The following is a 21,220-nucleotide window of genomic DNA, read 5'->3' as shown; positions in this document are numbered from 1 at the left end:
AAAAAATTGATGTCAACTGCTTTTCTTGTAATCACTTTCTGTATTGAGTAACTGGTTGTTGAAACATTTAGCGGTTTTGTATGAAATCAAGCTAAATGAAATCCAGTTGGTGAAATCTTCAAACGGTTTTGAAAAATATGTATATAAAAATGAAAACCGCCATGTTAGACTTGTGTCAAATTATGGTTTTGAGAAGTTAAATCAATCTAAAAAAATAAATTATTTACTACCTAAGAAGGAAGTAAAATTATAAATAAATTACTAATTTATTTAAACAACATGTTTCCATAGCTTTCTTCTTGATAATGTCTTTAAAATATACATGCGGCAACAATGACTCTTGTGTCATCACGAGGCTTCTATTGTTCATGGAGAAGTCTGTTTATGCTGATACAGACATTTATCAATGGAAATAGAAATACCGAGTCAGATGTGAACGTCCGTGGTTTGTAACATCAATGCACAACAAATAATCCTACTTGCGAAATCTTACGGTAACTTTACCTTTACTAACATAAAACCAATGCAAAAAATCTAGCAAATATGAGTCACGTAACTGTCTTAAAGAACATGCAAGGATATAGGAATAGATAAGGTTTTACATACGTGCAGGAAAGAATTCCTTTGAAAGAATCGTTATTACATCCTTATATACACTGTATACCGCACTCACAAAAAAGAAGCAAATCAGCATAGAAATAAATTTAAATTTGCTGGCTTGCATAACTGCGTAAGGCAGCTAAAGACCAGACGTTTTTGACAATCTGAATTCATCAGAAACAAATACCAGTCAACCCAGAATAAGACGCAGGCAAATAATGCGAATACAACTTGTAATTCTTTATTCTGTCTTCACCTTGATGGTTAATGGGTGCAAATTCTCTTCAACTAACAGTGATAACCAAGGAAATGAAATTATTCCCACAGCAAGGAAACCCCCCTTTATAAGCACGACTAAAACGACGACCACAACAACGATGTTTGTGAAGAGAAAACCTGTGGCGAATACCGCAATGCCAAGATTTGGACCAAAACCTTCTACCACTGTCAAAAGGTTAGATATTGGTTTAACTGAAGTTGTTAAAAATTTATCATTCTGCAGTATTTTGTATTCATCTTAACAACCTATTGTACGATGGTAAGTATACCGGGAGTACCATGCCAAACGCAACAAAAGCAGCTTATAGGGTTCGACTGAACAAGATAAAATGATCAACAAAAATTTAAACATTGCATGGTAATTTGTATATAACCATTTCATCAATATGTAAAGTAACTTTCTTTCAATAGCAAAAAGGAATCAGTAAAATATATTAAAATTTATTTAAATAAAATTATTGAATTACATTAATATGAAATACACTTCTTAATTTATTATTTAACTTCATGATTAACTTCATATCTATGTATCTATTTCTCTGGATATCGAGCCACATTAAAACAAACAGTTTATTTTTCACAATAAACAAGTAATAGAATGGAATGACATTGTTTTATATATACTTACTCTTATTACTTGCTGTCAATCATCGCTTTTTGATAGAGAAAATTTTATTCCAAAGTCAGATCCAAAGTTGCGGTAGATAATTTTACACTTGCACTTGATAAACATAAAAAATCTGTTGCTCACACAGTTGCCATAAAATTGTAGCTTACGGGCGAAGTTTGAGGTCTCAAACAAAGTATCGAGTCGATATAAACATCTTTGCATTAAAAAGTGATAATTATTTATGAAACCTTGAATACAGTGATATGTACTGTAAATGGTATGATTGTTTTTATGATTAATTTTCAATATGCAACTAGATTAAAATAAACAATGCAAAAACAACTTTCAAATACCAGCAATAATCTTAAAATCAACTTTTGAATTTTTTTATTTGCCAGTCCTCCAACTGATGTAGTGGCTGTAAACTGTTCATCTCACAACGAGTGCTCAGAACAATATGTTGAGTATTATTTTTATTATGATAACAATGACAACTTGGATCCGTGGTCGGGTTGCGTTTATTCGTCCGTTGGAAAAGCCGCAGTGGAATGTTACAACAGCCTCGAAAAGAGAGCGGCCATTTGCAGTAAAGACCCTTCTACCAGTTGTAGGATCGTGGTAAGTTCATATTTCTTTATTGATTTTTTTCTATATAATGTAAAGCCAAGTTTTGTAAGTAAAATACAACAAGATTAAACAAGAGAGGTTTATTTTCGGAGTTGAACCTTCGTTGTTTAATGTTTATGATTTCATAAAAAAAAATTATGAAATCACAGTCAATGAAGTAGGCCTGTTTACCAGCAACAACATTTCAACTATAGAAGCAGAAGATTTAATCTTCGAATTTTGCATAATTTCAAAATAATCGGTTATAAATGCAATAGTGCTTTAGTATTGCAATTGTGATTCGAATTTTAATACTGTTGAAAAAAACATGTACAAATTTTGCCATTTGCCACAGGTTAATAAACTAGTGTTAATGGTTAATGAACTGTCGTTCTCATGCTAATATGAAACAGGTATCTCATTCAAATTTATATTATCTACCGCTATACTGATGTTATACGCTTTGACGCATAACGATGAAACTACAACGCGTAGTTTTTGTAGTTATAGATAGGCTACAAGATGGCGGTTACGGTATTCCACAACGGACCATGTTCTTGAGTAATTCAGTAGAGCAAATGAGACCTTCCACTGTGCAACTCTGCTGTAAAAGAACATGAACACGTCAGTATCAATAAAATTTAGAGGTGAAGACGTTTGTAAATGTAATATTTTTTTTTTGTTAGGATGAACGACCCTGCCTCGACAGTCAGACTTGCACTGGAGAATGGTCCACATGGTCGAAGTATACTTATAATTGCACTAACTCTTGCCTTGGTGGCACAAAAAGTAGAACAAGGGATTGCATAAAGGATGGTCCATTGGCACCTGGCTTGTGTCTGGGAAAATACGGAGAAGAAAATGTCAGCATTCAAACAGACCTAAAGGTAAAGAGCAATGGTGGCTTCCCGTAAGGACTGCAGGGCTGCGCAATTGTTTTGTTAAAGAAAGCAATTTAAATATTATTCTAGTTAAATTAATTAATTGGCTTACTCTAAATACGTTTGTGGATCTTTTATAATTCAAATACTGTATGTGCTGCTTTTGCATTAAACACATATTGCATTGGATTTTTTGAATGGTAGCCTATTGGTTTCACTGAGATGCAACGTCTTGGAAAACTTAAAGCAAGAGCGGTTTAAATAACATGATATTCGTTATTTTGGTGCAAAGTAAGCTGAACTACCACAAGATGTATGAGGTGATAATATGTTTTTAACTAAATGCCTGGTGAACCATCTCATTAAATTTTTAGCAAGAGCGGTTTAGTTACAGTACATTGTCGAGATCATACTGAAAGTAGCCTATTAACCTACTGACGTTCTAGTTAACTTTTTATCATTGTTTTTGCCTCTATAACAATTAATTTGTTATATTGTTGAAAGCTAAATATACAAAATGCAATAATTTTTTTGGGGGGTTTTGTTTTGAAGTTGAATTTCACTTTCCATGTTTAGTTCGCTTACAGCAACACGGTTTTGTGTTTTGCAATGCTAGACATGGGTAGAGATGGATAGTAAGATAAATATTAATTAATGAACTGGAGTAGCGGTGCTCAAAGTGTGACCGCGGGCCACTTGCGTAACATTATTTGTGGCCTCCGTCTGTATGTGTAAAAAAGGTGATTCCCATACTTGATCCAAGCATCGGGGGATGAAAGGATGAGTTCACATTATACTAAGCCATCGGCACTAACGACAGTAGGGTGACCAATTCCTTTCTCTCGGCCGCCTTTACTTCAGCAACTACGCCCACCCAATTTATTACATCATGGGTAGAAGTGAGCGGTGATTTTCAACAATCATCTGCATGTGTAGGGACGTATTTTGTGCGCTTGCAGGCAACACAAAATAATACGATTCCTATTGTAACTTTCAGAACTGTTCTTTAGCGGACTGCATAGAAGGAAAAGCTTTTGTAACACCTCATACACCAACGCATACAACCGACATCACTTCTTACCTCTGGTATGGAGGTGCTGGAATTGTTGCGATCATCTTTATATCTTTAACAATCGTAGGTGGTCGTGCCATCCACAAGTGAGATGTCATATATTTGATAAATCTGTATGTTGCTTTCCTAGCTAAACAGTAAAAAATTCATACACACCTATATTCAGAAATCAAACAAGGCCTTTTTAACTCAATTTAAACTTGAGTTAGTAATAACATTTGAGGCATTAGGTTATAATCTACCAAAAGTTTGTGAAAAAAATCATAAAAATCAAAAACTCAAAATAAAATCAGTTAAGTTCAGAAAGATAAATTTTTGGTAGAGAGTTTGCTTTGTTGAACCATAGACAAACAAATTACACTAGCGATTTAACATGTTTTATTACAAAGAGATATAATACAAGGGGAGCAGCTGACTCGAAGACTACATGTCACTTCGCTGCTTCCTGTCGTCTGTTGTATCGCATCTGTGATCGCAGTGTACTGTATGTTATCGCAATGAGCGCAAAAAAAAAAAAAAAAAAAAAAGCATGATGATACAGTATAATTAAAAAATCAATTCAAACGTTTTCGACACGTACGTGTGTCCTTCCTCATCAGGAATCACTTAAATCTGCAATAACTGCAGACAGTGCACACTGTTTCGGCTTTCCAGCCTAAATCTGCAATATGTATACACTTGCATTCTGCAATGTAAATCTATAGTCAGATTTATCTTATGAGGTTTAAAGTACAAACATGTGATAAACGTTAAAACACACGCAAAATGTGATCTGTTTCCCGACGTATAATTTACTCGTAATCATTCTTGTATCACTTGTTCAGTTTGTGCTTTTAGGTCCGGAGTGTCGTTACAGTTAGAGTTAGAGTTACAGTTAGAGTTACAGTTAATGCATACTGCATTGTCAGATTTATCTTCTAATTTTCATTTAATCAAATATAGTTAGCATTCAATAAAAAACCTTTACAGTCTGCTTCGCCCTAAAAGGGGGATCATCAGAAGGTCTTTATTCAAATAGAATTCAATTAGAATTCTATTTGAACAAGGACCTTCTGGATCCCTTTTTTAGGTGAAACAGGATATAGAGGTTTTAGTGAATAGTAGCCTACTGTAACTATATTTGATGTAATTCGCTCTGCTTGACTTTTTGCTTGGCATTAAGCACTTTTTGTAGTATAGTATTTACTGTTTAATTTTCATTTAATGTATATTGCAACTAACTTATAGTTTTACTACAGTTATAGTGCATAATCAGATTTATCTAATAATTTTTTATTGTATATTTGAGCTAACTAAGTTCGTTATTTTGTTTAAGACGACGAAGTAGATTGAAAACAAATGGTCGCTCCAGGCCTTCAGTTTTCATTGTGAACACGGAATCCAACCAACATCATAATGCTCCTTCGCGTGCTCCATCTGGCTCCATACTCGAGATAATTCCTTACGCGACTTTCACAATAGTCACCCAACCAAACAGTGCATTAGAAAACAACCATGCTTTCCAGTCTAGCTTTTATGAGAACATTGAACAACCAGGTAGGCTATGTGTACCAATCGAGGCAGGAATGTTGCTGCAGAAGCAAAACTTGTGGAAAGTTATTAACTTTTTTGTCCAGCATCATTTTAAAATGATGCTCGTTAATGCGAGATTTAAAGCTTTATTTTTCTTTCCAATGCTTGATCCCTTTCAATGCGCAATCTTTCCGTCATTATTTCGTATGTAAGCACGGTGAAACAGTTATCAAATGTATCGGTCATCTTTCTGTGTTAGGATATACTGTAGCCTATGTTCTTTAGCAATTCGGATTTGATGAGGACTTAGTTTTTGTAGACTTGACAAGGGCTAGATGCGTAGACGAAAACGTTTGCTATTTTTGTTTTATCATGTCAAATTCAAGTTGTTGTTGAGTTTTGTCTGTTTAACAATATATTTAAAAGCAAAACTGATCCAACAATGGAGTTTTGAGAAACGAAATGAAACATCGCTTCAAACTACTTCTGCCTTGGCCACTCAAAAATTTACAGCTTCTGGGTACTTGTATACTTTTATAGTGTGTTTCGATTTTAAAGCTACATGCAATTTGTTTTACAGAAATAGTGTTGCCGGTTGAACAGCCAGTAGTTCTGAGCTCAACGGACGCAGTTCAACCAGCTTTAAAAACACCTCCAACATTGCCAAAAAATAAACCACAAAAGATGCTTAAAGAAAGGCGAATTAAACTCAACAACAGAAATCAGAAAGATTTGGACAAACATGGCCATGACAACATCACATTTGTGGAAGGCTTTACAGAGGACGATGATGTCACAAAAGAAGCGTACACAAGCATGAATTCATTTGTGAGTCACAAATCAGTGAATTCTATTAAAGCGCTACCTTGCTTTCTCCGCATTCAACATGAAGCAAAGTCTCACAGATATAAGTCTCATCATGCCACGACCTCAAGAGCCACAACCTTTATGAGCTACTCTCCGAACAAGTCTACATCTTCTTTCAAACGGCGCCCGACGGTTGGAACGGCGGCTAGAGCGATTGAAAAAAGAAGCAACCAATTAAGTTGCAAAAAAATTGCAAAAATTGTGCAAGGTTTTGATCAGAAAGAGGCTCATTCTAAAAGATCCAACAGCGAGGCGTCTACCTCTCGACAAACAACAATAACGAACAAACTCATCAAACATTTTAGCGAAAAACAAAAATCTGTTGGTAACTCAAATTCCAGCACCTCGACACAAAACCGAGTTCTGGCTACTGATCAGGATGACTACTTGGTGCCAATAAAATCTGGTAATGACAAATATGTCAATTTCGACTCTCATTATGAAGACATCGATTCTTCCGAAACCAAAATGTCACAAGCGCTCTCGAATAGTGACGCATATGATTACATCACAATGGCTGGCGTGAGAGCTACCGGAAGCTACCAATAGTGAAAAGATTTCATACCAATACAGAATGAAACTGTTCACCTGGCATTTTAATTATGTTCTTGTGTTCTTGCAGTGACTGCAAACTAGACTATCACGAGATGTTAAAATGATAACTAGCTTTTATTTTCGATGTTTCGTCGCTCATCACGGCTGACTTTTTCAAAGAGGATGAAACAGGTAAAACTACCTGTTTAGCAGCAAATGGCACAACACAGGAGCATATTAAACAAAATGAAGAGTTTTGTTGGATAAAAAGTTTAAAACGCACAAAATTGCCGCTCAATGTGATTGACAAATGCAGATGATGTGTGAAGAACTGTAGCCTGCTGTTCAAAAACCATAAAATTTATATTTTTCTGTAATACAGAGAAACATTTAGAGAAATATAGATTTTAATATGATATCTTGTATCATGGGCCAATCTTATAGATGGTTGCTGGTACACCCCTTCATTTTCTTTGAATTTTAATATGATGATATGGTTTTTATGGTATATTTTTTTTTATAAGATTAGCTTATTATTAGTTTTGTGAAATTAGAGGTTCAAACGCAATTGCTCAATTTGATATGCCTATAACTTTTAAATAGATATCAGAAATAGTAATGCTACGTCACTCGGTAGGCAACACAAAGTATGAGCAGTTTAAAATAGCTTACATTTTTGTTTTTGTAACTTCTGTACATAATATCGTGTTCAAATTTTTGCTGAAAACTCCATTAAGGATATAAATTACAAACGGAGGTGCCAGCAAAAATTTCGGGGTGACCAAACGATTATTATCGCACATATCAGAAAGTCTGTCAGACAAAGCTCGGCTGTGTGTTGGCCAAGGCCACACTTAGCAATGTTTTACCGCCATTTTCGTTTTCTTGTCGCTTTCATCAAGATTGGTTACTGCCAAACACTTTCTCAATCGTTCAAGAAGTATTTTTTGACATATTGGAGGATTCGTTGCATTATGTTTCGTATCGCCCACAACAATATTTTCATAGCCTTATTTATCGTATGCATGGTTACGCCAGTGGTTGAATGAAGATTTAATTTAGATTAAGTGGACGGGAAAGCAAGAAAGCCAATCTTCGTGTCCACCTTCAAGTATGCCTTTAATGTCCTGCCAAAGATACAGCTGCATGCTCTTGAACAGTGTCAAACCTCCGCTATTGGAGTGTCAAACAAGTTCACTCATCACTCAACAAGGCAGCTGACATTGGCGATGCAAGCTTCGATTGCTGTATACCAAACGTTTGTTTCATGATATGTTTTGCATTCACGCAACTTGGGTGATTAATGATTATTATGTATGAGCACACAGTTGTATCACAGTGTATTTATTAAAACGTAATAAATAAACCTTTATGACGTAATAAACAAAGGTTTTGTTCGGTAAAGAGATCATCATCATCACGTGCCGTCTCTGATCCGAAGGTTGGCTGTCATTTTCTTCCACAATTCACGTTCTTCCGCTACTCTTTTTGTTTCTCCAATACTTGACAAATCAGCCCACTGTATAACGTCATCTCCCCATGTTCGTCTCTTTCTTCCCTGCACTTTTTTCCTTTCACCATACCTTTAATAACCAATTGATGTAACTGTCCTGCCGATCCTCTCAAAATATGCCCCGCAAAGAAGATAGAAGAAGAAAAAAGAAAGAAAAAAAAGAAAGAAGAAAAAGGCAAAGAGATAGGCTCGAAAAACAAGTGTTCATCGTATCTTTTTTTAAATTCATTTAATAATTTTTCCTTTATTTAAAAAAATGACACAGGATCTCAAAGTGGCGTAAATCTCTCCCTTCCTCATAATCTTGTTCTTTGTTGCATCGTAGGAACTCAACCAGTGCCGGTCTTTGGGGTGTGCGAACCGTGCGATCGCACAGGGCCCGCAAATTAGGGGGCCCGCAATTTACTCAGAGAATGCAGTAATTTTTGTCATTTGCAATGGAAAAATTCAACAAGTGAATTCAAGGAAGGAACTAGCAACAAGAAAACATAGAAAAACAACCTATTTCGTCCCTGAACATTTCGTACCTTAACAAGATCAAGAAAAAAAAAAACTTTTAGCCGAAATCGCTGATCGGAGTTGCCGCAAACATTTCAAATTTCTCTCGATCTTTTCAGGGGACGAAATAGGCCGAAATTCGATTTTGTTGACAGCGGACAAACGTGTCCACTGTCCAGTCTGAGCAGCTATCTGGGCGGACAAATTAAGTCTCACGGCGGACACACGAGATTTAACTTCGATCGTCATGCTTAATCACTTTATGTTGATAATTCTTCACTCTGAAAGGCCTTCATCAGACCAGACCATTGAAGAGTCAAAGCGTCCTGTAGCTGCCCAATACACAACATAACTGATTAACTTCCACCGAACGAGGTCGTGTGGCTTCTTGCGCCACAAAGCTCTGGGCAGGAGTCGGAAAACTTCTGCACTAACGTTACTGTTTTCTGCTGTGTAAAGTTTCACTAGGCTTTTATCCTTAGGTTTATTTTTGCGTGTCATGTGAGCGAAAGTGATGGAGAGCAAGTACTGTAGGTTCATCGTATTCATTCTCACTTATAAAATTTTTCCTGGGCCTTTTCTTTCTTACTGTAATACCAAGACTTAGCCTACTCGTATAATTTAAATTTGCAACCAACCTTGCCTTATCAATATTACTGGGAGATCAAAGCCAGACATTGCGATGCAACACTTGAACTAAATTGCGCTGATTAATGTAGAAGTAGGTACTCCGATCCATTCTTAGCGAAGAATTCACCGTTATTATGCTGATTCAATGTCATCAAACGTTGAAGCAACCTAAAAATCCAAAGCTTTTCGGCTTAAATGAAAGCTAAGGGATACAGTAGCCTATTAACATTTTCTAGATGCGCTCTAGAATGTGCTGGAAATTATATTCTCTCAACAATTGTTCGTGCTATGCAATCACGTCAGGGTTAGAAATGTTTAAGGATTCAACCTATTTTGTACCAGGGTTAGGGTACGAAATCGGGGTGCGAATTGTTTAGGGGACGAAATAGGCTGCATCCAGACTCAACATAGAGACATAGCTTTATTTCCAAAAAATGCCAAAGAAAACATGATCTTATCCTTTTGCTATGCCACCGGACAGCACCATTTTACAGTAATATTCATACCCAAATTTTTGTTGAACATGCTTTCAGAATGCCCCAAATTCAAAATAATTTTTCAAATTTTTCTGGGGGAACCCCCCAGACCCTCTGCCGCTAGTGGTCGCCTTCGGTAAACACACCGCCAGGCTTCGCCCGCCGACCGTCAAACCACCACCCTTTCCCCTTTCAAAATACCTAGCTACGCTACTGAATTGGATCATTGTCATTGGGGCCCGCAAAGTATATTCTGCACAGGGCCCGAAATACCCTAAGACCGGCACTGAACTCAACTCAAGGTTTGCATTTAGGATGGTCCGATATTTCCAGATACTGTATCAAATTTTTTGAACTTATTGATTTGTATTGGATCTCAGCGGGAAAGCGCTCAAGTCCGCTTTCCTGCAATGCAGGGTAAAGATATGAAAAACAAAAAACAAAAACAAATCTCATCAATGAAAAGTATAATAATAAGCACAGATTTCGTTCGATTTATGGAAGTTTGTTTAGCTCAGCAATTTTCAAGTGCATGGAAAAACATTTTTAATATGTGAGTCAAAAACACAATGTAACAGTTTACCATGAAAGTAAATCATTTCTTCATTTCGAAACACATCTGTTCTATATCGAGTAGGCTATATCAAGACACTTAAAGGCATGCCTGAAGGTGGTCACGAAAATTGGCTTCCTTGCCTTCCCGTCCACATCTAAATCTTCAACCACCAGGTGCAAGCCTGGATACGACAAACAATAAACGGTAGCCGAAGCCTTATTTAGACATGATGGATGATGATGACCCTGCTAATTAGGGACAGAAAGAAGCATTTTTCCCTGAATCTAGTTTTGATTATGAAACTCTGCATTGGTACCTAAATGCCTTTTGAGTTTTGAAATTTCGCATTTACGTCTTCTAACAAAAAAAATTCAAATTTGACATTTTAAGATTTGTAAATGTGAGAGACTTAGTGGACCATTGCAAGCTTATTAAAATTACCTTGTATTACAACTCAATTAATATCGATGGGTGTCCATAATTCATGCAAGGTTTGTGCTATGCCTTGCATTTTAATTTCACTTATTCTACACTGAGTCAGTTGCCCACTTTCCTTCTGCAATGACAAATAGCTCACGTCACCGGTAGACAGCTTCCGCGCAGTGCCGGTCTTAGGGTATTTCGGGCCCTGTGCGGAATATGGTTTGCGGGCCCCAATGACAATGATCCAATTCAGTAGCGTAGATAGGTATTTTGAAAGGGGAGAGGGGGTTTTGACGACCGGCAGGCGAAGCCTGACGGCGTGTTTGCCGAAGGCGACACCCAGCGGGGGGGGATCTCCCCAGAAAATTTTGAAAAATTACTTTGATTTTGGTGCATTCTGAGAGCATGTTCCACAAAAATTTGGGTATGAATATTACTGTAAAATGGTGCTGTCCAGTGGCATAGCAAAAGGATAAGATCATGTTTTCTTTGGCATTTTTCAGAAATAAAGCTGAGTCTCTATGTTTTCTTGTTGCTAATTCCTGGCTGAGATATTTAAATGTTTGGTATTGGCAAAACTCCCTCTTTTAATGTATTTTCATTTAAAATTAGGCAAACTTTGTAACCCCCAAACCCCCACTTGGCTACGCTACTAATCCAATTTGTTTTAAGAAAATCGGTTTACTTTTACTTGGTTGCATAAGTATGGAACAAAAGCATGAATGAAAATAGGAAGTGGCTATTTTTCCACACTTAATGCCATGGTTACAATCAGGTGTTACCAGAGTTAGGATTAAAGTTAGGAAGGGTTAAGGTAAGGGTTAGAGTTAGGAATAAGATTAGGGTTTAGATTTTTGCCCAGGACTAAAAAAAATTCCAAAATACAAGTTTTTGTTTTCAACAGCTTTAAACTTTTCTCAAATTAGGATAGAATTTCTTATCTGGCAAAACTATTGAAGCTTTTATTACACTATATAGTGTAAATATAGCCACAGCCATGAAAATACATCAAAAACACAATGCTAAACTTCCAAGAAATGTGTGCATATTGTCTTATGGGAATATTTAAGCATGAACTATAACAATGCAAAAGAAACAAACCCAACCAAATGTACCTGTGCAACAAGGACTCCTTATTATGCTTAAATTGTCGGAATCTATCTGAACTCAGAAGTAGGTACATTGAAGTTGTAAAATGCTTGCAAAATGTCCAGCAGGTTCACTTTAGAAAAAGTTTTTACTACAACTGCTGGCTGTCAAACTCAAAGTAACCATGCAACTGAAGATGGGCAATATTCTCTGTCAGAGTCATTTTCTATGTAATACACTTAATACAGTGGCAGAGCAGCATTTATTTAAATTGTTTGCCTCATTCCTGCAAATGCAAGTTAAAACATAATCAAGCAGGCTAGAAATGGATTCGTATATCATGAAACTAAGCCACAACAGGCAACAAGGGGAAATTTTGAAGACGAGTGAAGGTGTTATTATTGAAGACATCATGCATCAAGTACGTAAACCATGCATCTTAATACTCTGCGGTGAAATACCTCATGTTATACATTGAAAAATAAATTCAGCTACTCAATCCAAGGAAAAAGTACATTGAGATGTATATCTCAATAAGTTAAAGTTACATTTTGTAAGCACACTAGCTCTTCGAGCAAAGACTTGGCGTTCAGGTCATTTGGGTAAAAATTAGCCAGCACATCACACTTAGAGGAAATCAAGCATTTCTGCTATTGATTTATCATTATAAGAAGCAGCTGGAGTTTGAATAAGGCAAAGCTGACCTCAGAATTTAGTAGAGTTAATCTGTTACCACCAGTAGTGACATCATTTAAGATGTTGTCAAACAAGTAGACTCACTGGTGTCATTACTGCAACTAGTATATTTTAAAAACTTAGAAATTGAAGAATGCTTTGCATAATTGCTCAACAACTCTTATTTTAAATCTTTTTTTTTTCTTTGCTCCACTTTTACAATGATTAGGTATAGCTAATGGATAAATTACTCTATTGTGGAGCTCAACAACCTTTGCTGGTACAAAAATTACATTGATATATCATCAATCAATCAACGGATTATATTACTATTCAGTGAAAAAAATCCAAACAATGAATAAGTGTAAAATGTAGCCTACTGCTCAAACTGTATCTAAGTACAATAACAAGTGTATTAAGATTTAAAAATTGTTTAGGTTGGGTACTACAGAGTAATCAACTTGAAACAATTTGAAAAGATCCGGGCCCCTTAAATGTTATTTTTGAAGCTATGGAATAACAATGACATTTCAGTACTGGAAGTAACATATGTCTAAATACAGTTGCTACAAGATTGAAATTTTTGGTTTATGTTGTCACTGAGCAACGTTACACATTTGGTACATGGCGTTTTGAAAAAAACTAGGCCCCTCAATAGTAGATTTTAAAAATTACATGCATAGGGCATAATAATCGGAATGGCCCGTTTCGGTGAGTCCGACTCGGTGAGTCCGATTCGGTGAGTCCGATCCCTTAAAGGGGGATTTTTTTAATTTTTTTTTTAAATTATCGGGTACTGTAGCCTAATTATCATTGCTGTTTGGGGTTAGGGTTAGAGGTTAGGAACTCACCGAATCGGACTCACCGAATAGTAGCAGACCCCATAATAATGATAGTTTAATACTGGAAGTAACATGCATTTAAATTTTCACAAGAGTGAAGTTTCCTGAATTGATAGAATATTAAGCAATTTGATACATGGCGTTTAAAAAATTCGGGCCCTTTAAATGTTTAGTTTTAAAACTACATATATATGGCATAATAGCAATGGTTTTGTATTGAAAGTAACATGTATTCTATTTAAACGTGATTGCCACAAAATGAAATTCTGTTGTCACAATGCAATGTTAACTATTTGGCACATGGTGAAATGTCGTGGGTGGCCTAAAAGCATGTAAGCTTGTAAAGGTGGCCCGATGCGACAATCTCAGTACTTGCCTCACCCTAAAGCCGCAACTGACTTCAAGGATACCGGTAGGCTACTTGCTTGTGAATCGAATTAAATTTTTTCCATTAGAAATGACAAAAATTACTGCATTTTCTGAGTAAATTGCGGGCCCCCTAATTTGCGGGCCCTGTGCGATCGCACGGTTCGCACACCCCAAAGACCGGCACTGTTCCGCGTCCCGGACAAGTACAGGCATACAAAAGATTTGTGAGCTGCTGACAAAGAAAATGTAAGTTAGCCGTTAGTGAACAAATTTTACAGAGTAGGCTACATCTGCAATTAAGGTCAGTTGCTTCCTTTAATTGATTAGACCAGCGTTTCTCAAAGTGGGCGAAATCGCCCCCCTGGGGGCGATCGTGGGGCAAAAACACTCAAAGAGGGCGAATTTATCAAACCACCAATAACAGTCAAACCCGCTAATAACAGTCCAACGCGCAAACCATTTACTGCAAATAGGTGAATCCAACTTGACCGACAATGTATCGCTGCTGCTGCTTGGATATGTGCGTTTTGTTCATAATATGAGAACAAGATTTTTTTTGCGCTCAGTCTTCCTACAGATATTCGGGCATCAAGCATCTTTAATGCACTGAAAAAATTCTACGAAAAGAAGGGGATTCCACAAAACAATATTCTACAATGCGCAATTGACGGTGCTCCGGCAATGGTTGGAAAGCATCGAGGGTTCATTGCACAGATGAAAAGAGCAATTCCTGGACTTATTGTAATACATTGTGTAATTCACCGTCAGCATTTGGTTGCCCATAATCTCAGTCCTGAACTGCATGAATCACTGAATATTGTGATGAAATGCATCAACAAGATAAAAGCGCAGGTCAAAATGTCTTAACTCAGTTTCTCAATTTGAGCGAGAATGTTATTACAGAAGAGCAACGGCAAAAATACTGCTCACATTTAGACATGCTTCATAAAGACATGAAACTTCGCTTTGCAGATCTCGTGGACCTCCATGTTCCAAACTGGGTGGTACAACCATTTTCTACCGAACCTACAGACATAGGCTACTGTAGAAGTGGAATTTTAAGAGCAGTTCATTGATATGCAAACAGATGATGAGTCAAGAATGAAATTCAGAAATGATCGATACGATTTGTTTTGGTGCCAGGTTGCTGGCAAATATGAGCTTCTCTGGAAAAAAGCTAGAATGTAGATTTTGTCGTTTCCTACTTCATATATGGTTGAAAAGGGGTTTTCGGCTGTGGCATTGATGCTTTCAAAGCAAAGAAATCGCTTGCTAGTTCATAAACGGGATGATCGTCGACTCTATCTTACGAAGATGTCGCCAAACATTTCAAAACTTTGTAAAGTTGCCAAGCTCATCCATCCTATTGAACATTATAGGGGAGGGTGGGGTAAGATGAGCAGCTTTTTGCTTAAGTCGCTTTTACAAAAGAACGGTTTGTTTTGGAAAATTTTATTTGGGTGAACTTAAAGCACTAATGAATCAGCTACATTTTAGATTGAGTTTTATCACCTTGCGATTTTTATATTTTTTTATATTGATACTTATTCGCGAGTTGCTCAACTTACCCCGGCATGAATTGTATGGGGTAAATTGAGCAATGACCTGGGGTAAGTTGAGCAATTCGATTAAGTTGAAGCATTCCCCAGTCAGTTTGTTTGTATAATTGCGAGGCATTATGCTTCACAACACAACACTGTTTTTTTATCCAATACGAACCTAAAAAGACACAAATTCAACAGTTCAAACATTAAATAAGCTAAGGCTATTTCTTTTGGGGTAAGTTGAGCAACTGCTCCAACATACAGTACTTCAACTAGCATTGCACACTTTACCCCATCCTGATTTTTGTGACAAAATTACAAATATTTAAAAAACTACAAGACTAACCAACCTGAACGTTTTTTTGAATATCCTCACACTTTATGCTTACCAATACAAAAAAACAGATTTGATTTACATAGTGTAACAATAAAGTTATTCAGTTTTTGGCAAAAAAATAAAAATTTCGAATTTTCGACATAAGCAATATAATCTGATATAATTGCGTGCCATTGTAAAATGCAGTTCTCAGTGGACATAACAAATACATTGAATGAAGTGGCATTATGAGTGATACATCCAGAATAAAAATAAAAAAATTCCGCCGACTCGTTTTTCCAAAAACAGGGGTTGCTCATCTTACCCCATTGCACACTTTACCCCAGTCTCCCCTAATGTTAATGTCAATTTCGTTGATTAAATTCCCAAAAGTAAATTTGGCTATCACTCTATTATTAATCATCAATGTTAATTTACTTGACAGAATTAGGGGGGCGAAATTTTATTTCAATAACGAAAAGGGGGCAATGGACTAAAAAAGTTTGAGAAACACTGGACTAGACTGATGCCCTGTTCTTGGCTGTGGCCGCTGCATTGAACATGTCTGCCCGTAGCCTAAGAAAAAAGTCACCAAAATTTGTCACAGAGCACTCGACAAAAAAACTTATAAATATATTAACCTACTCTATTTCTTATCATTCAAAGGAATTTTTTTTCACACGAGTCAGTTCAATCATAAATAGCTAAAAATCGATTTCGTTCAGCTAGCAGCTACATCATTTTCAGATAAGCTTATTCAAATAGACTATATTTCTATTGTTATTTACTTGTTAGCGCGGGCACACCATCCAGTGTAGGCCTACTTGCTCTGATCCTCAATATTACAACAAATCTACTTTGTGACTTTTTAGCATCGTCGTCACAACGACAACGAGTTAGCTAAAAAAATAATTATATAGCCGTCCGCCAGATAGCTCAGTTGGTTAGCGCCTGACTTCGTGAAGGAAGAAGCTTCAAGATCAAGCGACGCTAGTTCGAGTCTCGGGGTGTGCGCTTGAGCAACGCATTCTGAAGACTGCTCTCCATGGAGCGGCACCTAATGGATGGGATTATTCCCCGGCAGCAACACTTCAACAATCGGAAACTTCATTCTGCCACTCTCGTTAACTGACCAAAAGCCTCTATAAGTATTCGAAACTACCAGGAATCTATCAAGGCTTTGTCAGTCCGAGGATAAAGATTTAAAACCAAACTAACCATACCATTTACTGTAGCCTACATGCAAATTTTGGCATAATAGGGCCATGACGAATAATCAGTTCTTTGGAATATTATACTCCACGCCACATCATCAGACACTGCTTGAGTGTATGAACGCAGAGGATTAACAAAAGCTGTAGGGGAGATTGGTGACCGGTGGGACACTGCCATTATCTAGAACCGTGGTGAACGTAAATAACATTTTGTGTGTAGAACCGAGATAGTGGTCACTATTGTTTAGCGTGGTTTAAAGACTTTTGTAGTTCCAATGCGACATCAAAAAAATGACGTCTTCCATTTTTGCTCGATCGGGATATTAATGATTTTACAAACCCTCACATCCCCTTAAATGTACAGGTACATTAATTACACATTTCAATACGTCCTCTCGGTAGCTCAGTTGGTTAGCGCGTGACGTCTGGAACGAAGAAGCTTCAAGATCAAGCGGCGCTGGTTCAACTCTCAGGGTGCGCGCTTGAGCAACGCACGTTAAGGACTGCTCTCCATTCAGCGGCACCTAATGAATGGAATAATTCCTCGGCAACAACACTTCAACAATCGGAAACTTCACTCTGCCAATCTCGGTGACCGACTGCGTCAGTGATTCAAAGCCTCTACAAGTAGCCTATGCGAAACTGCCAGGATAAAGCTCTTCAAGAAGCTTTCCCAGTCCGAGGATAAAGATTCAATAAATTAAGTGTTCTAGTAGCCTATTTATGTTCATCGATGATTTTTTATAGTCTGATTTCATCAAAAACAAATAGAATTGTATTTGATAAAGATTAGGATGCAATGTAGAAGTCCCTTTTGAACCCAAACTTGCGGCTCAACAAGAGCACTGGTATGCAAGCAACTTATCTAATAACTTAATTTGGACCATTTTTTTTAAATTGCAAGTAGCCTACAATTACACAATCAAAAATCTCAAATAGGCTATAAACATAATTATATGAAAATGTGTAAATAATTACTTTCAACTAGGCTACAATTTGATCCAACTCTGATTGACAAGAGGGTCAAGAGTTAAAATACTGTAGCCTATATTGAAAATTATTAAACCAGCAAACATATTGCCGATTTTTGATCCTGTGTGTCAACATATAGCTCACAACACAGTTTCGTCTATGTTATGAGCGCGTCACGAATTCAGCAATTCTTCCAAGTATGTCGCTTGTGACGCAACATCTTAAAAATTCCGATAAAACCTTTTTCAGGGTCCGCAACTGCTTCTAGAGCATCAAAAGGGGTCGGCCAAGAGAGGTTGAGAGCTGCAACACTCTAGGGACCAGACGACATGGCTTTCTCATACTTGCTAGCCTCTTATGATGGGTAACTTAGTTCTCTGTTAATTACCGTACTAATTTTCCCTTGAACTAAGACTTTCAGCCAGGATGATTAGACACAATCAAGATGAAACTGACTTGTTACTTCCGTGTATGATCAATGGTACATGGTTTTGATGTGAGCAAATGTAGGCCCGGCATCGGCCAGCTGATTGAGAATTAACAAATGCAGACGCAGTAGCCTAATGACGATAAAATAACATAGGTTACTGTAGCGCTCGCGTCCGCTACAGTTACCGTTAGCCCAATTGTTGTTTGTTGCTGCAACATTTCATCGAAGTATTTATTTGATATAGGATATGAAATAGTATTACAGTATATTCCTTTACGACCTCTCATGGAATCGATTTCTAATAAAATATTGAGACTGTTGACCGATTCTTTGGTACTTAGACAGTGCAGACAGACCAACAGTAGCGCACCCAGAAAAAAATTTAGGGGGGGGCTAATTCAGAAATGTTGGCCGAGTGATTTGCGATAATAATGAGGGTGACAATAGGCCAATAGGCTACCCAGTACCCATCCCTTTGATTATTTAAAGGCACTCACGGCCCACAACCCACCAGCTGCCGATACATCAGGATTTGTTCTCTCAATCAGTTTACAAGTTGGCCTATAGTGAACTCCATGCTACTAGCACCTTCAGCATCCTCATTCCTACGTCTACTCTCGCAATCTTCTGTAGATGTCGACCTTTTTCTCATATAGGGGAGAGTGGGGTTAGTTGGAAGGCGGGGTTAGTTGAAAAATGATCATTTTTTTAACTCTCCATTACTTTTTTAAATATTTACTGCAAACATGTGAAGTATAGTTTGTAAAAACACACAATCCATGTTAGTTTCGATTTGTTGAGTCAAGGTATGTTGGTTTGGTTGACAATTTTGTGTTTTCTTACTTTCGAAGTAAATTTTTTAGCGTACATGTATTTAAAAACATCTCATGCGTCGATATAGTTAAAGATAGGAAGAAGTTTTTTGGTGTGTGTCAGCTGTAGGTGTTCTACAACACTAAGAAATAAACAAATTTTAGTTTATTGTACCATGCTTGAATATTTTAGGAAAATAGTTTGTCATATGCTAATGGGGCTAGTTGGAAAATAGTGGGTGGGGTTAGTTGGAAAATGTTTTGATAGCGGTATGACTATGTAGTAGCCTATGTTACGAGTATATCGTCGTGGTACGATAATAAGTAGTATAAGTTCCAATGTACCTGTTTTAAGCAGACATACATTGTAAAATTTTAATTTGAATAACTTGGAAAGTGCTATATATGCAGCATCACAAGTTTTAACAATGCGTTTATTAAAAAATGTTTTTCCGATGATTATAGATGTAGAATTCATTGTATTTTGATTTTAAAGCAAGTAAACATATTTGCTTACAACCCCATGTAAATGTTTGTTGGTTGAAAAAAGAATATCCAGTTCATTAGTGGGCATTAAACTGACGTTTTTCAACTAACCCCAGGCATGGGGTTAGTTGAAAAATCAATTGTATGTTTGTTTATTTTAAATTTTCATTAAAAGCTGAATTGATTCAATACTTATTTTTGGTTGTATGATAGAGGACATCATAGATGATAATTTAAGCCGCTTCAATTTGTCAGGTTATGCACCAATTGTTTTAAATTTCACTTAAAAAAAAAACTTTCCGACTAGCCCCACTCTCCCCTATGACAAAATAGAATTAGCTTTCTGTTTGCCAACACAAATAAGTGCGAAAACAACAACTAGCACGAAAACAGTTTGAAACAAAACACTAATTTTGTAAACAGTACGGTAAATTTGATGTGGACGTTTTGCCTACTTACAAACCATTCAAAATTGGTTTGCATTTTGAACTAAAGTCCCAGACGCCTTCGCCTCTTTGCTCAAATTTCGTATACCGGTACAGGTTTACATGTCCGTGTGATGCAGCATTGACCTACGGTAGCCTACATCGGTAGCCTTTATGTCCACCAGACATTTGACCACGAGAGCATCTGAACTTTAAAAGTAGGCCTACCATCAAAGACCATATCATGGATGTTTTTTTTGTACAGATCGAAAATTCTCTGCTGACTCATTCAAAATTTTACGCGAGGGAAAATCCCAATTTGACACTAAAATTCACGAAGCAACGTTAATCAAACGCTACAATCCAAATTTAAACAAACAATTAACTTATTTACTGGAGGCGAGTCTATTCTCCTCAACATTTACTTGATGTAGGCCTAGGTAGCCTATCACGTTCCCTGTGGTGCAATTTTTTTATAGTTATTCATGTAGTTGCCTTTTCCTAATGTAATTTTACCTTTAAGAAGTTGAAGTTTATTGCATTTTTATAAATATTTTCAGGTTATTTTCTGATGAGGGCTTAAGTTAAGCTGAAAAAGTTCGACTGTTAAAACTATTTGTAAATATGTAAAATATATTGTTCTAATGTTCAGCCCTGTTGTATTGTTGTGTCTTATTCATATCTTACCTATAAGCAAAAGGTATTAATGGGGAACATACAAAAACTTCATTTTTGGTGGAGGGTTTGGGGGGGGCTTGAGCCCCCTTAGCCCCATGCTGGGTGCGCTACAGCAGACCAAGTAGCCTATTATATTCCATTACAATATTTCAGTAAAGAGCTTTTCATTAGGTTATTGTAATAAAATTATACTGTACAGAAAAACGTTTTCTGGAACCAGGTGGTATGCCACAGTAGTTCCAAACCTTTTTCTGCTCACGGCCTATTAAAATAGTAAGATTTTGGTGGTGGCCCATTAACTTATGCAAGAA

At 36.8% G+C, this 21,220-nt stretch overlaps 1 protein-coding gene across 1 annotated transcript; it reads left to right on the top strand.

Moving 5' to 3' along the window:
- The first annotated feature begins 872 nt into the window (after positions 1-872).
- Positions 873-8,291, top strand: LOC145766858 (uncharacterized). The gene is made up of 6 exons (XM_082578560.1): positions 873-1,054; positions 1,888-2,107; positions 2,782-2,982; positions 3,974-4,134; positions 5,364-5,584; positions 6,141-8,291. Exons 1-6 carry the CDS (start codon positions 978-980, stop codon positions 6,974-6,976), a joined length of 1,716 nt encoding a protein of 571 aa, XP_082434686.1. The 5' UTR covers positions 873-977; the 3' UTR covers positions 6,977-8,291.
- The last annotated feature ends 12,929 nt before the right edge of the window (positions 8,292-21,220 follow it).

This window comes from Aplidium turbinatum, chromosome 3 (genome assembly GCF_918807975.1).
Source record: "Aplidium turbinatum chromosome 3, kaAplTurb1.1, whole genome shotgun sequence".
Lineage (NCBI taxonomy): Eukaryota > Metazoa > Chordata > Ascidiacea > Aplousobranchia > Polyclinidae > Aplidium > Aplidium turbinatum.
This window is presented reverse-complemented; position numbering and strand designations above follow the sequence as displayed.